At 36.1% G+C, this 23374-nt stretch overlaps 1 protein-coding gene across 3 annotated transcripts; it reads right to left on the bottom strand.

Annotated features, from left to right (window-relative positions):
* Positions 1-2455: 2455 nt before the first annotated feature.
* postna (periostin, osteoblast specific factor a) lies at positions 2456-22147 on the bottom strand. Of its 3 annotated transcripts, XM_079862033.1 has the most exons (27): positions 21947-22139; positions 20990-21088; positions 17100-17164; positions 16414-16571; positions 16020-16181; positions 14842-14988; positions 14536-14677; positions 12186-12398; positions 11888-12022; positions 11525-11673; positions 11120-11256; positions 10860-10990; positions 10646-10776; positions 9403-9505; positions 9116-9183; positions 8926-8971; positions 8772-8804; positions 6253-6318; positions 5755-6213; positions 5592-5657; positions 5192-5284; positions 4125-4184; positions 3983-4042; positions 3837-3896; positions 3084-3170; positions 2955-2996; positions 2456-2717 (listed from the first exon to the last, which is right to left on the bottom strand). In XM_079862033.1, the coding sequence occupies exons 1-27, from the start codon at positions 22063-22065 to the stop codon at positions 2665-2667; spliced, it is 3084 nt and encodes a 1027-aa protein (XP_079718159.1). In that variant the 5' UTR covers positions 22066-22139; the 3' UTR covers positions 2456-2664. The 3 variants fall into 3 exon arrangements, with proteins under 3 accessions (XP_079718159.1, XP_079718157.1, XP_079718158.1); XM_079862031.1 differs by having other exon boundaries at positions 5755-6318; positions 21947-22147; XM_079862032.1 differs by having other exon boundaries at positions 5598-5657; positions 5755-6318.
* Between the last annotated feature and the right edge of the window lie 1227 nt (positions 22148-23374).

Below are 23374 nucleotides of genomic sequence, written 5' to 3'. Positions count from 1 at the left end.
TCCATGAGCTAGGAGTAGGAGAAACTTTTGCTAAGTATTTTGATTAATAATTTTGTCATTTTGCCTCCACGTCCCCCCGATTGCCCGCGAGCTTCTCCTCCTGTCCATACGGTAATCTCTCTACTGTGCGACAGAGAGTCGCGTGGTTATGACGCAATCGTTAGCCTATTTTTACAAAAACTGCATCTACGGGGCCATAACGTAAGATACAAGGTAATGGAGCCTTTTATACATTGTCGTGTTTCTTTAGAAATAAATAATGGACAAATGGAGTCTTTAAACGCCTCAGATGTAAAGTTATTCGCTGTCAAAGTGACGCCAAAATGAATGGGAGTCAATGGAATGCTAACAGCAGGTGATGGTCTGCTAATCAGTAGCGTCGCCCGGGGAAGCTTCAATGTTTTCCGAATGATTGCCCCCCTGATACTGCTCCATTGGGCTGTGATTAAGGGGCGTGTTTCAACCGAACCAGGAAATAAAATGCCTCTGCACTCAATTAGATCAGAGCCCATCTATGGAGAGCCTGCGCACTCCCTATTAAGTCCTATTGTACAGAATTTTGGTTGTAGTTCCACAAGAGTTCCACTGGGGGCATTCAATTTTCGACCTATAACCCGGCCATGTTGAACTTGCAAAACCTACAATTAAATCTGAGATTTCTCAACGGCAATCAGGTGAAAGAGACCAATTTAGCCGTCTAGCCCCATAGACTCACATTCAGTCTGCACTCGCCCGCGATCACCTCCAGTGGAATTCTAATGGAACTGCAACCAAGATCGATACAATAGGAAGTGCCAAGGCTCTCCGTAGACGGGCTCTGGATATACCTACAACCTGTCTATATGCCTACAACCAATCAGAGCAACAGAGTAAGTGACGCAGGCCTATGTTCTTCATTCATCTTTCCGATCGACAAATGCCTTGATCGCGGTTCTCTGTTCCTCTTTTAAAATGAATGCGCTGTCGATATCTTCTATAACAGACGCGATGGCGGAATCTACACATCTCAATTCTCCAGCGGCAGCCTTCTTTGTTGTAAATGTAAACGAATTCAACCCAAGCGCTCTTTGGTGACGTGAATGTTTACGTTACTGTTGATCATCTGTCCATCATCGTATAAAGCCCGCCCTGACAATTGGATTGGTCCGAACAGCTCTGGTTCGAGCATTGTTGCTCCACAACGGATCAAGTCCAGACCGAACTTTCAGACCTCAAATCAAATTTGATTCTGGGCTGTAACTTCTTTGTGTAGTTATCCAAGCATCTCTCATCTCTCCAAACATGAGAAATCCTGTTCTCGCATACATAGAAGAATAATAGAACACATATGTGAACCTGCAAGTTCAGCCACAATACACAAGACTTTCTCTGTGGTATTTGTGTGGAGAAAGAAATGGCCTTTTCTATTGTCCTTGAGTTAAGGTCAGTTGTTGTTGGCTAGCTAAAGACAAAGTAAGATCACTAGCCAGTATGACACTTGCACAAAGAACTGTTAAAGGAAATGTGCTGAAAGCTGGCAATCTAAAGTTAGGCTACATAGCAATCACTAGCAATGGCAAAAACAATGTATGTTTCATATTAAGCAGATTGAAGTCAGATTGTTTTTGCAACTGCCTGAAAGGTTTTTATATTTTATTTAATTTTAATGAAAATGTTTCTTTATGGTTTTAATTTTAATGGATCATTTGGATCGATATTAGGTGTGAATTTAGCAGCTTTCACTTTAGACCATTGCAAACAATGGAGAATTTTGAGTATACATACATCTAAAACAACTTGCTAGACATGTTCATCCTCCCAATGTTTTTTCAATAAAGTATAGGGTTTCAGGTTTAGGAGCAAAGCTTTACTTCTTTCAAACATAAAGTCATCCATATGTCATGTGTAAAGGCATATACATGCAGCTACATAAGCCCTTATGTCAACATGTGCTTCTTTTACTCTGCAGTGTTAGTTTTTGCATTCACTTCATGTCATTTTTGACATGCCATGTATCTATAAATGAGGACATAAAGGGATTAACGTGTTTAGCTCACAGTAAACTCAAGATGGATAGCAAATCATCATGACTTTTTTTCCAATAAAATCACAAGTAGAGTTCTTTTAAAATGAAATTGTTTTATTTATTTATTTTAGCTACATTGAGGCTTATTTCAATGTGATGATTTTAATTTGTACAATTGAAAAGTCTTGTCTGTTTTAAAAAAAGTTTTAAGTGAATAAATTCATAAAAATGAACTATAGCTGAATGATGGACAGTTAAAAGCTGCATAATTTAAAGTAAACACAAAAGCCAAAGCTTTGCTGATCCTGATCAGATAAAAAACGCATTCAAGTGTCGGAATGCAAGCACCATGAAATATAATGTGCATGACAAGCTCAATGACAAGGCTCATACAGTATATATTCAAAGAAACAATATAAACAGCTGGAAAAAAAAAAGGAGCAAAGTCTCTTTGTAACCACCACCATTTCAAGTACCCCTTATCTGAGTTGAAGTGGGGTGTTTGCCACACAGATCCAAGATATTACTGCGCTGGTTTGTAATGTGTAAACATTCCATGCGGTTTGTAGCAAAAGTGTATTTTCAGGACAAACACACTGTTCTACAACACTGTCTTTCACTTAAGCTGGATCTCCAAGTACAGTGAGCGTCCATTCATCTCATTGTCTTGGTTTGGAGGGATGCCTGACCAGTCTCACTCTTCGTCTTGATCCTGTGTTTTAGTCCACAAACAAACACACACACACACACACACACACACACATATAAAAGTTAATCTACACATCTAGGGTTCATTTTCCTCTTTGTCGATGGATTATGACAAAGTTGGGTTTAAAAAAAGAAAAAGGTGCTAAAACTATTTGAAAGTATTTTAAATCTTAATCGGTATAAAAAGAGCAACACAATGACTTCAAGAACACATCAGATGTTAATGAACTGAAATGCATACCGTGTGGTTGTCTGATGGCGGCTCGTTTTTTAAAGCGCCCCTCTGAAGACAAAAAATAAATAAAAAATCAATTAAACTTTCGGCATCAGATCCTTCATATCATTCGCACCGAGCTATGAAGCCACTAACCTTTGATGATTCTGGTGATTCTCTCAGTTTCTGATTCAAAGAGTTCTGGATTGTCCTTCAAAGATACAATCTTTGAGAAATCTGGTACTAAAATAGGCATAAAATAAACTTCAGTAAATATTCAAATATGTAATATTATTACACTCAATCATTATCTACTAAAGGGTTCTGTCAGGCACTTCATATACAGTATAGAACCTTCCCAATATGGGATCATTTTATAGATTTAGGTTTGGTTGATTTTTTAATTACATTTTATGAATTAAACAGCTCATAAACATACTTTATCGCTAGAATTTTTTAAATAACCCATTAAACATGAAAGTATTATGCCATGACATTTCTCCTTATACAGAACCTTTTTGGCATAAAGTGTTCTTTAAAATTGAGTGACGAACTGTAAGGTTCTATATTAAACCTAACTGAACCTTTTTTCTAACCGTGTAAAGTTATTGAAACTGATATTTAAATTCTGGCTGATTGTGATAAGCCAATAATTGTCATGTTATAATAATCAAATTCTTTCACTTTAAACATCACAGCTGAATTTAGGCATTAAACATTATAATGTACAGCATAAAAAAATGACATTTTGAGAGTTAATAAAGATATCACAGTGTTAATTAATTTATGTTTTTAAAGATCGTAAAAGTAGGGGAAATTAGTATGCATAATTGCATATCAAATATCAACTTAATTAAAAAAAACTACAACAAAAAAATCTCTATCAGAAGTGTAAATATCACATCTTACCTTCAATGATCTGCGGTTCTGGTTTAATTACTCTGGTAATAGTGGTTTCCCCTGGTGCACCTTTGAGCACAAAAAGATGACCGTTTGATTTGGTTCAAATTTTAAAACCACATATTACCTCTATGTATTTATGTATTACGTCTCACCTTCAGTGATCTGAGACTCTTTCTTGATTACTCTGGTAAAGGTGGTGATCTCTGGTTCGCCTTCAAGCAAAAAGAGAAGTCTATGACACAAACATCTGGGCAAACCCTATATCATATCATCATTTGCTTTATTAAGTCTTACTTTCAACAACCCGGGGCTCTGGTTTGATTACTCTAGTTATAGTAGTGATGCCTGGTCCACCTTTGAGAACAAGGAGACATGAGAACAATGGATGAACAAACTTCTGGGCAAAAGTGAAACTAACCCTGAGCCAAATCAGTGAGTAATAGTCAATAATGAAAGCCTTAATCTTACTTTAACTGTCCTGCTTAAAGATTCTGGAGTAAAACCATTCTTTCTTTTAGCTAAATCATAAGTGTGATCTTGCCAAAAAATGAATGAAAACCATAGGGTAGGAATTTAAATCAAAAGCATCTGGAGTAGAGCCATATGAGTGAGCCATGGGAAAACCAACGGAGCTTTATTCTATTACGTAACTAGGGATTGTAATCCGTGGGCATAAAATTAGACAGACAAACAAACATTAAACATTACTACACAAGAATGAATCACCGAGTTCACAGCTGTTCTCAATAAAAATGTCAAGCTCTTTAGGAAGCTACAAAAGAGTCTTACAGATTGCAAGCCTTTCAAAATCATAAATCAAATTAATGTTTGGATCAATGGCATAAAAAAAAAAAAACACAATATGGGAAAGAATCATTGATCATTACATATGCCAAGGATTACAGGGAAAAAATGTTTGGCAGCAGAGAATGATATCTGAAAAAATTGTGATTTGTTGTAATTGTCTCTTGGGTCAAGTGTAAATGGCCCACTGATTTAAGTTTGATCTGTTCAAAATACATGAACCTTTAAATACAAGTACCAAGGTCAGTGTTATTGTTGACTAAAACTATTAAAAATAATTTGCATTAATTGATATAAAGATGAAATTTAAAAAAACTATTAATATTAGATTAAAATTTTTAAAATGTTGACTTGGCAACTGTCTAAAATAAAATACTAAAACTAAAATTTAAATGAAAACCGAAAATATAAAAATAAAAAGCTAATTAAAATTACTTTAACGCATAAATAATATGTTGTGTTCAATAATGCAGTTAATATCAGATAAAGGGTTGCTTTTACCGTTCAGCAACATTACGTTCAAATCCATAACTCAATTAAAACTCTCTTAGACCAACCTCCCTGAGTGATTGTGTCAGTGATTTGTCTGATGTCTTCCTCCCGGAGCATGTGTACGTCACCATCCTGAAACGTCTGAAGCTTGGTTATATCTACAACATATAAAGTGATAATATTTGACATGGCTGTGCCACAAGAATCCTTTCAATGTTGTATCAGACAGAATAGGACAAACAACTTTGTTTACAGCCACTCTGAACCAAACTGAATTGTTTAAGTACGAGGAACTTGTTTTGAGAACAGACTTGAACATGCTGAGTATCTCTAATCCAGTTCTAACTACACTAGAATCCTTTCTCAAATGTTTAATAAAAGCAACTGGACATTTTAACTCTTAACAACTTGGCCAAATAGGAATGTTGAAATATACAACCAAATAAAGCTGTTCAAATTAATGACCTTCACCCATGATTCTCTTGATTTCTCCCTCAGAATCAATTTCACCATCAGATGAGGCACTGTGAGCTGAGCAAAAAGAATGAATGCAAAATCAATGTTACAAGAAAACAGTGTATTTTTTTATAAAATTAACCTTGATACTTAATTTGAAGTTTGGACATACTTTCAATAAGCCTTGTGTCCTTTGAAACAGACGGCTTTCCTTGAACCACTCGTGTAACTTTGGTGATGCTTGGTTCTCCTTCAACCACTCTTGTAACTTTGGTGACTCTTGGCTCTCCAACCACTCTTGTAACTTTGGTGATGCTTGGTTCTCCTTCAACTACTCTTGTAACTTTGGTGATGCTTGGTTCTCCTTCAACTACTCTTGTAACTTTGGTGATGCTTGGTTCTCCTTCGACTACTCTTGTAACTTTGGTGATGCTTGGTTTTCCTTCAAGTACTCTGGTAACTTTGGTGACTCTTGGCTCTCCAACCACTCTTGTAACTTTGGTGATGTTTGGTTCTCCTTCAACTACTCTTGTAACTTTGGTGATGCTTGTTCCTCCTTCAAGTACTCCGGTAACTTTGGTGACTCTTGGCTCTCCAACCACTCTTGTAACTTTGGTGATGCTTGGTTCACCTTCAACCACTCTTGTAACTTTGGTGATGCTTGGTTCACCTTCAACCACTCTTGTAACTTTGATGGGCTCACGCTCAATGACCCTGGTCACCTTGATCTCGGGACCTGTGGGAAAGGTACAGAAAACCAATCAGGTGTCGTGTCAAATAATAGTGGTCATGATATTTTCAACAATGTTCTCAAAAATTATTCAGAGACATTTTCCTTTCTTGGAATAAAGTACGACTGTCTTTTTAGATACTTTTAAGTTAAAGTTAGTGTGGCAAGCAGGGAGGGCCCGAGAGCTGAGAGAACGGATCCTTGAGTGACTCACGGAGAAGCTCCAGATGCATAAAAGGAGGAGTGACGACAGTGAAGGACGAGAGAGGACCAAGCCTGGACTTTAAGTTGTGTTTTGTTTATGAAGGTGCGGCAGTCGTTCGTGAGGGGCTGCCGCTTTACTTTCGTTTTGTGTTTGTTTATTTTGATATTGAAGTATGCTGCTCGTTTGCCTGTTCTGGCCTCCTTCTTCCCTGAATTACTAACCTTGCTACAGTCAGGTTTGCTTCCAATTGCGGCAAACTTGTTCTGAAATCTATTCGTGCATTGTGCCAAAGTGAAATAAATCACAAGTAAATGATCAAAGATGAGAATGGAAGTCAAAGCCAGTCATTAATAGTCACTGGAGCTTTCAGAGCTGTTAATGAACACCACGTCGGCCTTTCTCTCTAGACACTGCAACAGGGGTCACGTTTCGTGCTACTGCTGGATTCATTAAACAAAAATCAGGATATTCTGCCAAAGATGAGATAAGACATTGTGCACATGTGGCTGTGGATCAGGATCCTGACTTTTTTTGATTGCAGGCTCAGCATAAATGGTACTTTGTGATTTATGGTGGAACTCAAACACAGTGTGCACTGACTGTATATAAGAAACTGTAAAAAAATTAAATACTACATTACACACACACACACACACACACACACACACTACCGTTTAGGGTCGGTTTCATGTTTCATCATTCAGTAATCAAGTCTTGACTGGTAAGCAGTCAAGAAGTGTCTATATGAATTTTCTATTTTTGTATATTTTGTTGTGAATTATAGTGTAGTGTATTTCTGTGATGCAATGCTGAATTTTCAGCATAATTACAGTCTTCAGTGTCACATAATCCTTCAGAAATCATTCTAATATGCTGATTTAGTGCTCAAGAAACATGTCTTATTTTTTTATCAATGTTAAAAACAGTTGTGCTGCTTAATACTTTTGTGGGAACAAAATATGATACACTTTAGGATTCTTGATGAACAAATTAAAAAAGCATTTATTTTAAATTGAAATCTTTTGTAACATTATTATTATAATTATCATGATCGTTGTGCCCTTGCTTAATAAAAGCTTAAAATCTTACTGTTATGGTTTGGTCACACTCAACATTTAATTCATTGATTAAACCATTTACTTTGTCGTTATAAAGGTTTCATTGTACTCTGTGTGGTTTTGAAGACTGATTGGAACCATGACAGATGCACAATTCGATAAATGAATGACATATGCGAATGTTTCTCTGTAACATCGACTTAAATTAAATTAAATTAAGCCGTACAAAGACTCCAAATGACTTGACTTTCATCAGTCACATCTGTATTTCATTTATAACTTGCTTTGTCATTAAAAGATCTTTCATGGAAAAAGTTTGCTCATTTACTAATAAGTAAGGGTCCCGCTATGGGATTGGGTCTCTTACAGCTGTACCCTCGCAAAGGTTCCAGAGAATCTGGGGTTGAATCTGAGGTTCTAGATCTGACCAGCCCTCAGAGGATTCATCAAGACTTATGATTGTAAAGTAACACATAAAAGGCTTCAGAATTTTAGATGCTGTCAGTGTGTATACATTGGTTCAGCCAATGTCGGGCTGTTTTGACACACATTAGCTTTACAAAATTGTGGGACTATTTTTTTTTTTTTAAGAAGAAAGGTAGCTCTGCTCTAGGTCGTAATTCTCGCAACCACTGCCAGTACCTAAGCTTTAATCAGTTTTTACCTTCACAAATACACATTTTAAGCCAAGTTTCCAATAGCTTCAATTCACATAAATTCCATTTAAAATTTTCTGAGCTTCGACATTCACTCCTACTCAACAGGAAGGTCTCCAGCCATGGTCTGAGGCGAAATCCGCTCTCTCTCTGTCTCGAATGGCTCTTTATCTGCTGTATCTGTCCAGCGACTGCCACAGGAGATGCCAGTGCTGGTTCAATCCAACAAAACAACACGTTCTCGCTCTCCTCTGGGGCTCTATGATCAATCAGGTTTACTTGGAGTTGCATTTAAGGCGAAGTTCAGGCTTGTTGTTGTATTGAATAATAATTGAGTAAATACATAATTGTACAAATATCTAAAAGAGCTTCTGGGAATAATTGGCTGGCAGAGAAGGGCTTGCCTGAGGAGCTCAGTATCACATATAAAATAAATGAATGCTTATGGATGTAGAAAGGGTGTGAGTGGATGGGAAAAAGAGTTGTCATTTAGTGAAATTAAATTAAATAAAATTCAAAAGTGATGAAATAATGTTTTACCTTTCTCAATGACATGTGTAGTTGTAGTCCTCCCTGCAATGAGAAGCACAATATTCATTAATAAAAAGCATGTCAAATATAACCCATATGTCCTTGATGATGTTATGTGGAACTTAAAAAGAAATGAAACTGAGAGGGTTGAAACTGAACTTACTGATGAATGTAAGTGGAATCTCACGGTAGGTGAATCCAGATTCAAACTATACACAAACCAAACCAAAAATAAATAAAATAAAAGCAACTGATAAAACAGGATGTGTGATTGTACTGCGATGTACTGGACTGTGATGGATCTGTTATATAATGTGAGTAAGTGTTCAGATATGATGTGTGTTCTGCTGTACCTTCAGCTGCATGTATTTAATGAGTCTCTTCAGCAGAATCAATATGTCTTCACTGCCAACTGGCAGATCTGTGAAATTCAGTAAAATCTTCTATTAAGCTCTAGGGACTGTTTCTTTTGTTTCAGGAATTGTACAGTTATATAAGAGTTGTGAAATCAGGTTCATTGAAGATGTAGTCGATCTATGCAATTGATTTAGACTTAATGCATGTAAAAGTCCCACCAAACAATATCACATCTTAAATATATTTGCATATAAACGCACATTCATTGCTTTTAATACTTTACCTTGTGGATATAATATAGTCTTCACTACATGGACCACTCCATTGGATGCCATAAGATCAGAATCTGGAACCTCCACTGAATTTACATGGATGGAGTTGTTAACCTGAGTATAAGGTGGTGTTAATCATTAAATTACTTTTTTAAAACTAGCATTGATTAGACGAGAGGAAAAAAATATATACAATTGATATTTCATAAAAATATTATACACACACACACATTATATATATATATATATATATATATATATATATATATATATATATCATGCATAAAATAATATTAATAAAAAAATATATAATAATAATAATAATAATGTGAGCCGAAGTGGGATCATCTTACAAAACCCTTTGAAACACTTCAACACATTTAGAAAAATACAACAGCTGGACCTTATATTAAGAAGTCACTTCCTAGCTTTTGCTCTTTTTGTGAAATATCTCTTGTCTAAAGTAAATTTACATTTACAGTGCTGATCTGTTTTCAGCACGGGAAGTGTCTGGACATTAAGAGACCTATTGTTCCAGCTTTTAGAGGGAGTTAGGATGGAGGCGTTGGAGGCTGAGATTTGAGCTATGTTGATTTTGATTGATGGCAACAAACTGTCTGGAAGTTATGACCTTATCACTTAGCAATGCTCTAAATTCACACACAAATGCCCAGTGCCATAGACCCTCGGCTCTACACAAGCATACACACATATATATATATATATATATATATATATATATATATATATATATATATATATATATATATATATATATATATTTTTTTTTTTTTTTTTTTTTTTTTTTTTATAATCAAGTCAGTTTTATACTCAATGTTAACATGCTGGTATGGTTTCCTGTAAAGGATTTACGTGAATGTTCTGGATTTGGTTCATGGAATTTCTGAGAACAGACACAGGAAATGTGTCCTGCGTCTAATTGCATTGTCTGACGATAATCGCATGTCAGGTCCTTCCCTCTCTTTTGCTACAAAAACATTAGTATTGGCTCAAATTCAATAGTCACTCTTTCCGAGTCAAACAGTTTTATTATTGGGTGTGCAAAGGCCTTTAAACATTAATCTTGTAACTGGAAAAGCTAATTATAGAATTTTTTTTCTCATGATCACTGTTGGGAAAAAGCTGACATTTGAGGAATTCTCTGTTTTCACTGATTACGGTGTTTAATCAGATAGACTTGGCTTGTTAGTCGCTAAAAACCACGACTGGTAGAGATCCTATCAATGTACTTACAGACTGCACTTGAAGGTTGTTGCCCTGTATGGTCTTGAGAAGATTAGTCACTCCACCCTCCAGTCCTCCATTAATAAAGACCCCATTGCTAAAATGGTAGAGCAGGATTGCCCTGAGCGCGTTGATGTCACCTGGATAAGAGAATAGTCACTGGTCACCTGTGAGGTAGCAGACCAAGCTAATGTTGGACATGTTAGAGAGAAAAATCGTTTACTTTTTAAAAGAGTGATGTCTTCCTCTGTCAGGGTGGCAAAGGAGGCATCGACAGGAGCAAAGAGTGTGTACGATCCCTCCTGTTTCAGCAGGTCTGTCAGTCCAGCACTCTCCATCAGAGACAGGAAGACTCTGGAACAGATCAGCCAGTTGATAAATCATTATGGACTTAAGAAAATTTTTGAATAGAATTCTATAATATAAAAAATGTATATAGATGAATAAAATAGTAATCATTTCACATCACGATGATAATCTCACTTAAATCGTCCATCTTTAAAGAGCAGCTCATAGATGGTCGCCTCGGGTGGCTGGATCAGGGACCTCATGAGATGAAGGACTCCATTACTGCCTTCTCTGCTGCCTCTGACCATACATGCATTCTCAATACACACAGCCTAAAAAACACACACGAGGAGGAGAATGAAATGATAGTTGTGCTTTGGACATTTTACAGAGTATTGAGAAACAAAATAGTCAGACAAGGAGGAATTTCAGGTCTACAAACTTACCTGAAGCAAATATACAAGTGTATAAAACTTAACTGCCAAAGACCAGAGCAATAAAGCATGTAAAAAGTGGTTGTTTGCACAATAATTGTTTGCAGGTCCTCAATCTTTCTCTAAGTCTCTTTCTCTTAGACAAAAACAAGTCCTTGTCTCTCACCGTGCGATAAATAAAGACTCGGAGCAGTTTTCCTCCAAGGGTCTCGAGCAGCTGGCCGTTGTAGAGTTCATTCAGAGAGACCTTGAATCTCAGGATGTGGTTTTCCAGAATAATCTTCAGGAGACGCTGATCCATGGACATTACCTCATCTGCATGACAGTTGATGAGGAGACATTTAAAGTTATTCTGATATTTTAACCAGGACTGAGTGGAATTCAGAAGTGTAACTATTAAACCCAAACTGAAGACCATACATATATATATATATTTTACATTAATAAAGTTTATTCAGGTCTTTTCTATTAGAAAAAGAAAGGAAAAACAGACTCCTCTCTCTACAGAAACCTCCTGTATTTTGCTCACCGGAGAAGGCTCCATTCAGGGGGGCGAGAAGAGTATACTCAGTCTCAGGCTGCATGGCTGCAGAGAGGCCGAGCTCGGACACCATGTCACCAAAGATGCTCTGAGATTTGCTCACAAGCTCCATCACCTGCTTGGCTGCAAGACATATAAAAGATACACACTAAACTTCAGATTGAGATTTAGATATTATATTAGCATTAATAAAGTTGTATATTTTAATATCTGTTGATGTATGATATGTGGGTGTGATTTTTTGGGAGAGTTAACCCTTTAAGATCAAATAATGTCAGAGTCTCACCCGAGTCAGGCATGAGCACCTGGTCGATCAAATGAATGACCCCATTGCTGGTGACAATGTCCTTCTTCAGCACCATCTTGATCCCATTGACCGTAAGGCTCTCGCCATCACATCCGATCTCAATATTACTGCCCTCAAGAGTCCCGTAGATGGAGCCTGCCATAATTGCTTCAGAGCACTGCGCTGAGTTCAGGAGGTGGTACTGCAAAAGGGCTTGGAAAAATAACCAGAAAGAGAGAGATAAAGAAAGGATTGAAAGATAAACAGTGTGGTGACCTAAACTGTTGAAATGTCTTCATCTTCATAGTCCAGAAAGCTTTGGTCTACAGACCTCCAAAGACAATTAAAAACACAGAAGCTCATGTTGACCACTGAGACATACACCCAGTTCTTCCTTTGCGGGGGCAATCTGGTGGAGAGTTGAGATTCTTACATCAACTGTGATCTGTGATATGACTTTCCCAGCAGCATCTGTTTAAGCAGTACATGCGTGTGCATTTTGACAAGTTTAAGTGCTTCGCCAAACCAAAATCCAAATCAAAACCACCTTCATAAGACACTTAGGCCCTATTCAAGATGGCCTTCTCTGAATCTACACTTTGTAACATGGGCTACTGTATAACAGTCCGCTGTGGGGTCAACATCAGTACTCAAGGGTGGCCACAAAGGGAAAAAAATGGGAAACTTTAGAGCAGTGGTTTACAATTCCACTTGACAGCCTCAGCACACTTTCAAGGTGCCGCAAGATGATTAAAATTATTTTTAAAAGAAAAAGTAAACTTTAAAATAAGCTCAAGTAGCTAAAATAAAGATCTTATCTGGCATTATTTTTTATATTTAATTGTACATTCAACGCTATCTCACGACCAATTCGTACAAATTCGAATGAGTGATAAAAAGTTGGCTAATTCGTACGAATTCGTACGAATTCGTACGACCTCACTCGTACGAATTTGTACGATTTGTCTAAACCCACGTGATGGGTAGGTTTAGGGGCGGGGTCAGGGGTAGGTCATTCGTATGAATTCATACGAATTGGGCAATTCGTACAATATGTACGATTTAGCAAAAATCGTACTAATTCATACGAGTGAGGTCGTATGAATTCGTACGAATTAGCCACCTCGTAGAATTCGTACGAATTGCCGTGAGATCAGGCTGGTACATTATATAATATTTTAATTGATTTCCTCAACAACTGTCATTTTTATTAGGAACCATATATGGGATTTCTTAAAAGTGTGATTTCTATACCTAAAAAGTCAAGGAAATTAATAAAATCTTAAAAAGATATTAGGATTTCTTTAATGAATATATCATTTTCTAGTTATTTCAAGCTGTAAAATGTTTATTGCGAAGAAATTGCTATTTGTGAGTAAATAATAATAACTATAAATCCCATAATCATGAACAACTGGAAAAATCATGTAAATGTCCTGGTCATAAAATGTGTTAACCCTGAATTACGCTCAGTACTTGAAACTTGAGGAATTTTGAGTAGTTTGAGAACCAGTGCTTTAGGACTTTTTCCTACATGCTATTGGCCAGAACCCTGATGTCTGATCTGCTTTAATGATTTGTGTTTTTGCACACTGCATTTGCATCAGTATAGGTTCTTGAGAAAACTAGCCTCAGAAGAAATTCATGTTAACATCAAAGCTAGACTTTGCTTTCAATAAAGGTCTCTACGTTATTTTCTTTTAACACTTTTCCTTTAACGATAATCTAATCTAAAAGGTCACACAGATTAGATTAGTTGTAAATAGACCCTTTTCATAACCAATATTTGTGCCTATTTCTTTGTGAAACTGTGGGGAAAACAGACATACTTTTGTCTGTTACAACACTTATAATGGTCTGACCACAAAATACCTAATCTTTTTCACCAAAATCCGATGAAGTATTATTCAACATTTAAGCATTTCCCATCCTGTTAGACTTCTTGACCAAACTTGATTTTGGATCCCTGCGGTCAGATCTGCTGTTTGCCCGCCGTCTGAGAATGTGGCACTGCTTGAATTGGACTGCATTTGTGGAGTTTACTTAAAACATGAGGCTGCTAGTCTTTCAAATCTTTGAGGGTGATTATTTCATCCTGTGCATGTTTTGTGTGCACATACACTACCGTTCAAAAATTGAATTCTTTGATGAATAAAATAATTAAATTCTTTCAAAGAGAAAATCTTACTGTCCACAAAGGAAGTGCACTATGTGATAAAGACTTTAAAACCACAGTAGCAGTATTACCTCTAGCTTTGTAGTGCATCAAGACTGCAACCCCCTGAAAACACTTGAAAACAGAAATAAATAATGTTCTGTGGTTCTGGTCTACTACAAGTAATATGTTTACCTTGAAGCACAGTTGGGTCACTCATAAGTCTCTCCAGGACGTCGCCTCCTAGTTTATCAAAGGCCTCGTTGGTTGGAGCAAAAAGTGTGTAGTGTCCGGGCTCTCCCAGTTGGTTCTGGAGACCCGAATTCACAGCAACTGTCTATAAAAGACATCAAACAAGATGTTTGTATAAACTTGACTCTCAGAAATCATATGCCCCTGCTGAGGAATAATTTTTCATCTGTAATGGTTCCTAGGTTCAGAAAGCCTCCAAGGATTTTTAGTCATATTAATTTACAATAGCACCGTCATAATAACACATACGTTCAGTGTAGTCAGCTCATCATTGTTTTCGATCACATCCTTTATCGTTCGGGTTATGGCGCTGATGACCCGATCAATGACATGCACAACTCCATTAGTGGCAACCTGGTTGCCGTGAATAATCCGGGCACAGTTCACAGTGACAACCTGTAAACCATTGAAACAGATCAGTTTAGTGACTTTAAACTACAGTACACAACAGTAGTTCAACAAAAAATTTAAATTATGTCATAATTTACTTTTCCTCATGTCGTTCCCAACCGGTACAACTTTTATTTCTTCTTTGGAATCTGTTTTTTTTTTCACTTAGTGAAAGTCAATGGGGTCCAATCAATGTTATTTTGGACCCCATTGACTTGCATCGTATGCACACAAATTGTTGAAGCCTTTTTTTAAATAATATTTTGTTTCACAGAAGAAAGAAAGTAATACAGGTTTGAAACGGCATGAGGATGACTATATGATGACGGGATCTTCAAAGAGCATTTCATAACAGTTTGGCAATTGTTAAAGGGATAATTCAACCAAAAATAACAATTTTGTCATTACTTACTCACACTCAAGTTGTTCCAAACCCGTAATACAGTAGTTTATTTCTTCTGTTGAACACAAAAGAAGATATTTGAAAGAATGTTGGAAACCAAACAGTTGACAGTAGCCATAACTTCCATAGTAGGAAAAAAAATACTATGGAAGTCAATGTCTACCATCAACTGTTTGGTTACAGACATTCTTCAAAATATCTTCTTTTGTGTTCAACAGAAGAAAGAAATTCATACAGGTTTGGAACAACTTGAAGGTGAGTAAGTGATGTTAAAATTAAATAAAAAATTTTGGGTGAACTATCCCTTTAACTAAAACTAAAAACAATTAAAAAAATGTTTTGTTAACTGAAATAAAGCAGAGATAAAATATTACAAAAAAATACAAAAATTAAATAAAACTACATAAAAACTAAAACGGAAATAAATTAGCTAAGCTAAATAGAAATCAAAACAACTTATAATACTGACAAAAGCACAAAACAAAGTTACTAAAAGTTATCCTAAAATTTAAATGAAAAAATCAAAATGAAAGTTAATTCAAAATATGAATAATAGTATACAAATAATACTAAAAAAGCATATACTGTACACAGTTTCACACACACAGTAAATTTGAAGAAAAGAGAAACATACTCCATTCGAGTAGTGATTGATATAGAGGCCTTGATTGTTATACATGGACTTCAGGGTCATATCATTCTTCAGGTCCTTAGTGAGAAGCCGTTTGTTGACCATGTGATAGTGGAGTGCATTGTAAAGCTCAGTGTTTCCACTGACCATGGCAGCTTTCAGTGCCTGCAAATATACAGAAATGACGTTAAAATGTAATAACTTTGCTCTGGGAAAAAAAAGTTAGAAGAAAATGACAGCATGATGACATATTCCTCAATTTATTTCTTTTTAATAAGTTCCATTCAGTGCTCCAAGTGTGCTTATTAATAACGCATACATTTGATAACCGATTTAAACATAGCATGCAAATACTGCGGCTCGAATGAAGCAGAACATGGCCTGGAATGCGACTCACGGGATCTAACTCTTCCCAGGCATCGTCACTGGGCGCAAACATTGTGTAAGATCCTGCTCCCTCGATTTCTTCCCTCAGTTTGGATTGGTCAGCGTATCGCTGGGTGATCTTGGCTTTCACCAGATCCAAGGTGCCATAAACACTGTCGATAGGGGCCACTGGGTGTGGAGTGAAATTTACAGGAAATAAGCAGAAAGAGTTGCATGCACAGTTTCTATCAAATAAATAGATTCAGTATATAGTTACAATACAGGATATAATCCAAAATCAGATGATGTGAGCCTCGAGTCCACGTTCAAGACAATCTGTGGCTCATTAATCTCATGTATAAATACAGCCAGCTGGGTCTGGGGTTTGTTTAGAGAACAAAAACTAATGTTCTCCTCCACTGAACTCATAGCCAATGAATAACCTGACATTTAATCTAAGCATGACCTTAAACTGAAGTTAAATATATCATAATTGTTGGCGCAATCCAATATACCAATAAAAATAACCATATGCATTAACTTTTGACATGTGAATGTTAAGTTATTTGCGCTACAGACATGATTGACACCTCAAATCGTGCTTCTTGGGCTTAACAATCATATAGCAACTTGCTAACAACCACTCAGACAGCAAACTCATAATCAAAAATGAAACACTATGTAATATTCCTATTTATGGAATGAATGAATACAGACCTGCAGGGCAACCACGCTTCCCGTCTAACTTCATATAACCTGGGCAGCACTCATATAATATCATCCTGCATGGAAAAAAAGAGTGAAAAAATTTATGGAACATATGACATGTTTTTAGTATAGCATATTTAATATTTTTTTATTCTCTACCTAATTTGTTCCTTTGTTACAAAATGGAAGAATTGACATTTTGTTCGTATTCGGTCCAGAAAACTCACGATAAATTATTTTAGCATGTCTACACAGATGTGTCTTTTTCATATAAAACATGTTTGTTCAACCATCTGGAGTTTTATCTGGATTTGTTTTTAATTTAGCATGGCCTTTTTCTCAACATTTTTGCAGTTTTTATAAATCAAAATGTGTCCCAAACTGCTGGACTTAATATTCATGGTTACATATAAGATGAACATTTTACATAATCCACTATAATTATATCAAGACTTAGAAAATACCAATGAAAAGACACTGAAATACCCTTTCTATTCAAAGACAAAAAAAATCGATATATTACAGACAACTATATAACTTCTCAGAATATATGTTCTATGACGGTAGGTTCCACAGTATTACCTCATCTGCAAATCCTCAAATATTTGACAACATAAGAGGGCAACGACCCAAATCTGAGCCAGGCCTGGCAGAGAAAGTATATTGTCTGAAATGTGTGAGGTCACTTGCCTTTGGGCTGTTTTGACAGAATAATGATTGATGTTCATTTTTGACAAATAACTTCAACTGGTATCTCTATAGTATATCTGACATGCAGTGGGGAAACATGTGAAGCATTCCAGTGGTTTCTTGAACACATCAAGAGCGTCCAGGTTGATATGAGCTCTCAGGGGAAATTTTGTCGCTCAGGGGGGGCTCAGGTCTCAGTTACGTTTTAGATACTTTTCATTAACTTCCTAAGGGAATTTAAAACTTGATGCAAATTTAGACAGTAGCAGACATATAAAATTAGGGGATGTTTTGCTAATGTTCCCATTAAGTTATAAAAACATCATTTGTGAACGTTAAAAACATCCCTTTTTTTGGTTATGCAAACTTTAAGGGAACATTCAATTGTATCATTTTGCAAACATTACTTTTGAAAGTTCTCTGAATGTTCTGAAACAAGCAGCAACATTTAAAAACATTCTGAGAACGTTCCCTGTTAGCTGGGATGTATGTGATAATGAAAACTCTTTTACAAAATCCTGATTTCAAATTTAAATCTTTTAATGCAAAACTTTTTATTTTGGCAAATCTGAGCACGAGATCTCTTCTGAAACTCAAGAGGAGACACATTTGGTACATTTAAAGCCTTTTCGTCATGAAAAAAAAAAATTAAAAAAAAAAAAATATATATATATATATATATATATATATATATATATATATATATATATATATATATATATATATATATATATATAAAATTAAAAAAAAATTTTTTTTTTTTTTTCATACTGTGGAAGTCAATGGGGTCCATCAACTGTTTGGTTACCCATATTCTTAAAAATATTTTCTTTTGTGTTCAGCAGAAGAAAGAAATGTACATGTTTGGAACAACTTGAGGGTGAGTAAATGATGACCGAATTTTCATTTTGGGGTGAACTATCCCTTTAAGAGTAAATAATAATTTGAATCTTAGCACTTGCCTAAAAGCTAAAAGTTCTAACCTTGTATTAAAAAAAAGGCTTTCCAACAGCTGTCTGCAGATGGCGTGTATATAATTCTCCCATGACTAATGCCGTTACACGCAGTTCTTAGCGAGAGATTTGTTTTTGAGAATTATCGTGCCGTGCAGCCCTGCTGTTTGTCAGAGATGGTGGTAAACACACACCTGACACTGCACAGATTAAATTGCTCTTTTTTCTTTTTGCTATCATCATGATAGTGTCTAGAGGCGCAGACTTTGCAGCTGTGGTGGAGTTCATCCACTGACATTGAACAATGTTCCCAGTGTCGATAAAGGAAGGAAAAAGGAAGCCAGCAGGATCCCTGAGAGAGGCCTGACTCAAACTTTCCCCTAGGCGCCCAGAGGAGAGACAACAAGCTGGGCAGCTCCGGACCTACTGCTGCCCAGATTTTAGTCAGGGGGAACTGGGGGGAGACGCCAACCAGGGGTGATTATTTCGTGCTTTTATTATTTACCTCCCAGTAGACACATTTAAAATTGCTTTCATATGTTTTCTACTGTGACCAGAGAGGCTGCAGCCATACTGTAAACCCAAGAGTAAAACAACACTGCAGGTGAGAAAAAGGATGACAATTGAGCTGTATCATAAATCTCACAGGACATTAATTAACATATGTAGGAGACTCTTTCTTTATAATTCTCTGTAAGTCTCTCTTGAGAAGATTGAACTGGGGGCAACGGTTATTTAATGGAAAGCTTAAAAATGGAGCTGAGAACATTTTATTTGCTTTCTCATTACCAAAATCAATGTATGTCTGATGACTACAGGCATGAAGAAGAATCAGTCATTTAGGTTCCTGGACATGCTGCTGCATGATTGAACACAGCCGAACACACACACACACACAAACACACGCACGCACACACACACACACACGTTGTATTTTCATGTTTCATGGGGACATTCCATTGACATAATGATTTTATATTGTACAAACTGAATATTCTATCCCCTAACTAAACCTAACCCACCCATCACAGAAAACTTTCGTATGACATCACTTAGTATGATTTATAAGCTGTCTTCCTCATAGGGACCAAAAATGTCCCCACAAGGACAAGGATTTCAGATATTGCCATCTTTCTGGGGACATTTTATCATTATAATGAGTCTACCAGGCCACACACACCACACATATAATATACATATATATATATATAGACCCATACCCATATGATTAAAAAGATACAATTTATGATATATATATATATATATATATATATATATATATATATATATATATATATATATATATATATATGATTAAAAAGATACAATTTATGATTTTTGTATATATATATATATATATATATATATATATATATATATATATATATATATATATAAAATCAATTATACATAAATGGCAATATAAAAACAAATAACATGAACAATGAACACAAATGACCATCAACAATGACATATGCAGAGACATAAGATAAAAAAAAACTAAAACAGAAATGACAGGAAAAAAAAGAAAAGAAAACTACAATCAAACACAGACTTTTCCTGAGGCCAAATGTTTTTCTCTGTTCTGTCACATATTGCAGATCTCTGCCAGTGGAAAGGCTGAGTTGAGCCTGAAAAGTTTAGCCAATTACTAGTCACCAGTCCCTAAGGCTTCCATTGCAGTCTAACAGAGCCCAGAAACATGCTTACCTCATCCTCTCAGTGAAGATGCAGTAAATTAGAGTGGCATTTGAGGAGAAAACGGAGAGAGAAGCCACTGGAGCAACAATAAATATGTCAAGTCAGAGTCAGCGCACATGAGCTGCGGTTCATCTGCCATAAACAAGTACAGTTAGATGCATTTGGCTGACAACTGTTCTATCATCCTGCCGAGAGCTGAGAGAAAGGCTCCAAAGTGTAATATGTTTTTTAATAATAAATCATCTCACTCTAGGAAGTATTTGGCCCAGCTTGTTTTGGCAAAAATCCAACTTGAATCCTTACTAATACAAAAAAAAAACTGATCTGTATGAAGTGTACAAAATAGTTTCAAATGCTTCCGTTTCATTCACTATCCTTGAACACACCCTACAGCACAGAACAAGCCTAATCAATGCACCGGTAATCCATCACCTTTGTGACCCATCTTTACCCTGAGAACCACAGGCGCTGCTTCACGGCGACCTCTGACGAGATCACGGGCAGAAACCTGGCTAAAGCAGAGAGTGTCAGAGTGAAAAGCGATGGATGACTTACGCCTTCTTGCCACAGATGGATTTCTTGTACCAGTTCCTGCATGTGCTGAAGTACTTTTTCTTCGTCCCCATGACCTGCTGTAAAGCGCACACATTGGGCCTGGAAAAAAAAGAGCGGAGGGAGCATGTGTGTTAAAAAAAAAAAACCTCTTGGAATGGTTGATAACTGCAGACATGACAGACTCAATTAGGCAGGTGATTATATAGAAGTCCTGACAAATTGCTTTAAAGAGCTGACTGAGCAAATCGAAAAAAGGCTTTTATTTATGTTTTAGAAATACATTTATGGTTAATGAATAAAATTAGATTAAAATATTCTAAATTTTTAAATGCCATGTTAATGATACACAGATTTCTGTAATTGTAAAGTGAGTAAGTTTAGCAAAAAAAAAAAAGTTTTGACAAATATTATATCATAAAAATATTTACATTTATACAAATATATCAATGTAACAAGTAATATTTTAGGATATCACAATATTTGTTTTAATTACATATACATAATATATTATTTATGATTGTAGGTTCATGCTGTATAACAAAAAATAACAATAAAAAGATACAGTGGGGGTCTGAGACTCCTAGATAAAATGCTTAATTTGTATTTCCTTATAATTCAATACATTTTTGTCACATTACAAATATTTTGTCAGCATAATTTGAGAGAAAAGCTAACAAAAAAGATTGGTTTTTGGTAGGTATATAACGTGGTACAATTCAAAAATTATGATATTTAATTAGTAATAAGAAACAGTAGAAAATCATTTTACGTATATGTATCATACATATCATTGGTTGTTATTGTTTTAGTTTTTTTAAGGTTTAAATAGAATTTTGAGTCCCAGCATTTTTAAAGTGGACTTATATGTAATTTCTATGTTTGAAGACATTAACAACATTACCAAAATTAACCCCCTCTGTCCCAGTCAGCAAAGGTGAACTTTTAAAACAATCTTACCCTTCTTTCTTAGCCCTGATGCGACTGTGTGTGACTATCTTGTCATAGGCTGAAGACTCCACCTGGTCCAGGGAACTGAGTGCCAGGATGGTCAAGGTGGCTGTAAACAAGATCATCATACTGGAGAATCCCCTGCAGAAGGAATGGGAGCGAGCAACAGGGAACCAGCCTTTATATCACCCCTCCCCTTCTCTTTCTGTCTCAAACACACACAATGACAGAGATTAATACAGAGAGAATCAACCTGCTTCCTATGGATCCGCCCCCTCCATGAGAACCCTGCACGCCTAAGAAGGACCTTCCATATTTACAGAGACAGAAAGAAGAGAGTCAGAAGGTTTTACAATGGTATGACCAAACCATCTGGAAATGTTTAGGTGCATTACATATAAAACATCTACATTATATGCCAAATGTTTTAGACATGCTTTGTTCCTTTTAAAAACACATATTCTGCAAGCATTACACCTTTTTTTTATCACTACAGCTTAATATTAATCTTATAAGTGACAGGAAAAGCGGTATCATTCATTTACACCATCGCTTACTCAGGTGCTCTGCAGGTTTGTCCTTAGAAACAAGATGTTCATTGTCTGCAGAATGCTACTGAGGGAATCAGATGAAAGGATAATGTCTAATCATACTGCAACTGTTCAATCTCCTGCCAGTTTCTTTATCATCGGGCTATTGTCCATATCTGGAATCTGTCGGTTTTAAGCTGGAGCTCTTGGTTCAGGCCTCAGGCAGTCCTTTGGACAAGTCAAAGCCAGATGGGAACTTTTTAAAAGCTCCCAAGAAACATCTGCATTTATCTCATGCTGTCTGGCATGGAAAGGTGAGCGGGGGAAAAAGTGAACCGAGTATGGGAATAATAGTGGGAAGGGGTCTGAACAAGTATCAGAAAACACAGGTTTAAGAGCTATGGTCATTAATTTATGTCTTATGTTTTAACCCTGTGTGTCCATCTACCTCTAGTGGTGGAGTCATAGCAGTACACGAATTACAATAATCAGCGTCCTGTAATGAACACCACAGACACAGTGTAATAATCACCATGGGAAAATCTCAGAGTAAAACTGGGAGTTGTGAAAAATATGATACACCGGTGTTTTGCCAGATGAGAAGTTTATCTATGTATCATCTTTTTACTCTTTTAATTCATTTTATAACTGTACCATATATCTCTTTTACTTTATTTTATAACTTTTTTAATTTTCCTTGCTTTTATTTTTGTGATTAATTTAATTCCTCTCTGTAAAGCACTTTGAATTGCCATAGTGTATGAAATGTGCTACATAAACTTGGCTTGCCTTGATGAGGAGGTTGAGAAACGTAGTAAGGCAATAGCCAGCCAAGAACAGTTTTCTAGAATGACAAACATAATGAATCTTCACTTAATTAGGCCATTTCATTATTGTATCAAATTTG

This window comes from Squalius cephalus, assembly GCF_949319135.1.
Source record: "Squalius cephalus genome assembly, chromosome: 24".
Taxonomy (NCBI): domain Eukaryota; kingdom Metazoa; phylum Chordata; class Actinopteri; order Cypriniformes; family Leuciscidae; genus Squalius; species Squalius cephalus.
This window is presented reverse-complemented; position numbering and strand designations above follow the sequence as displayed.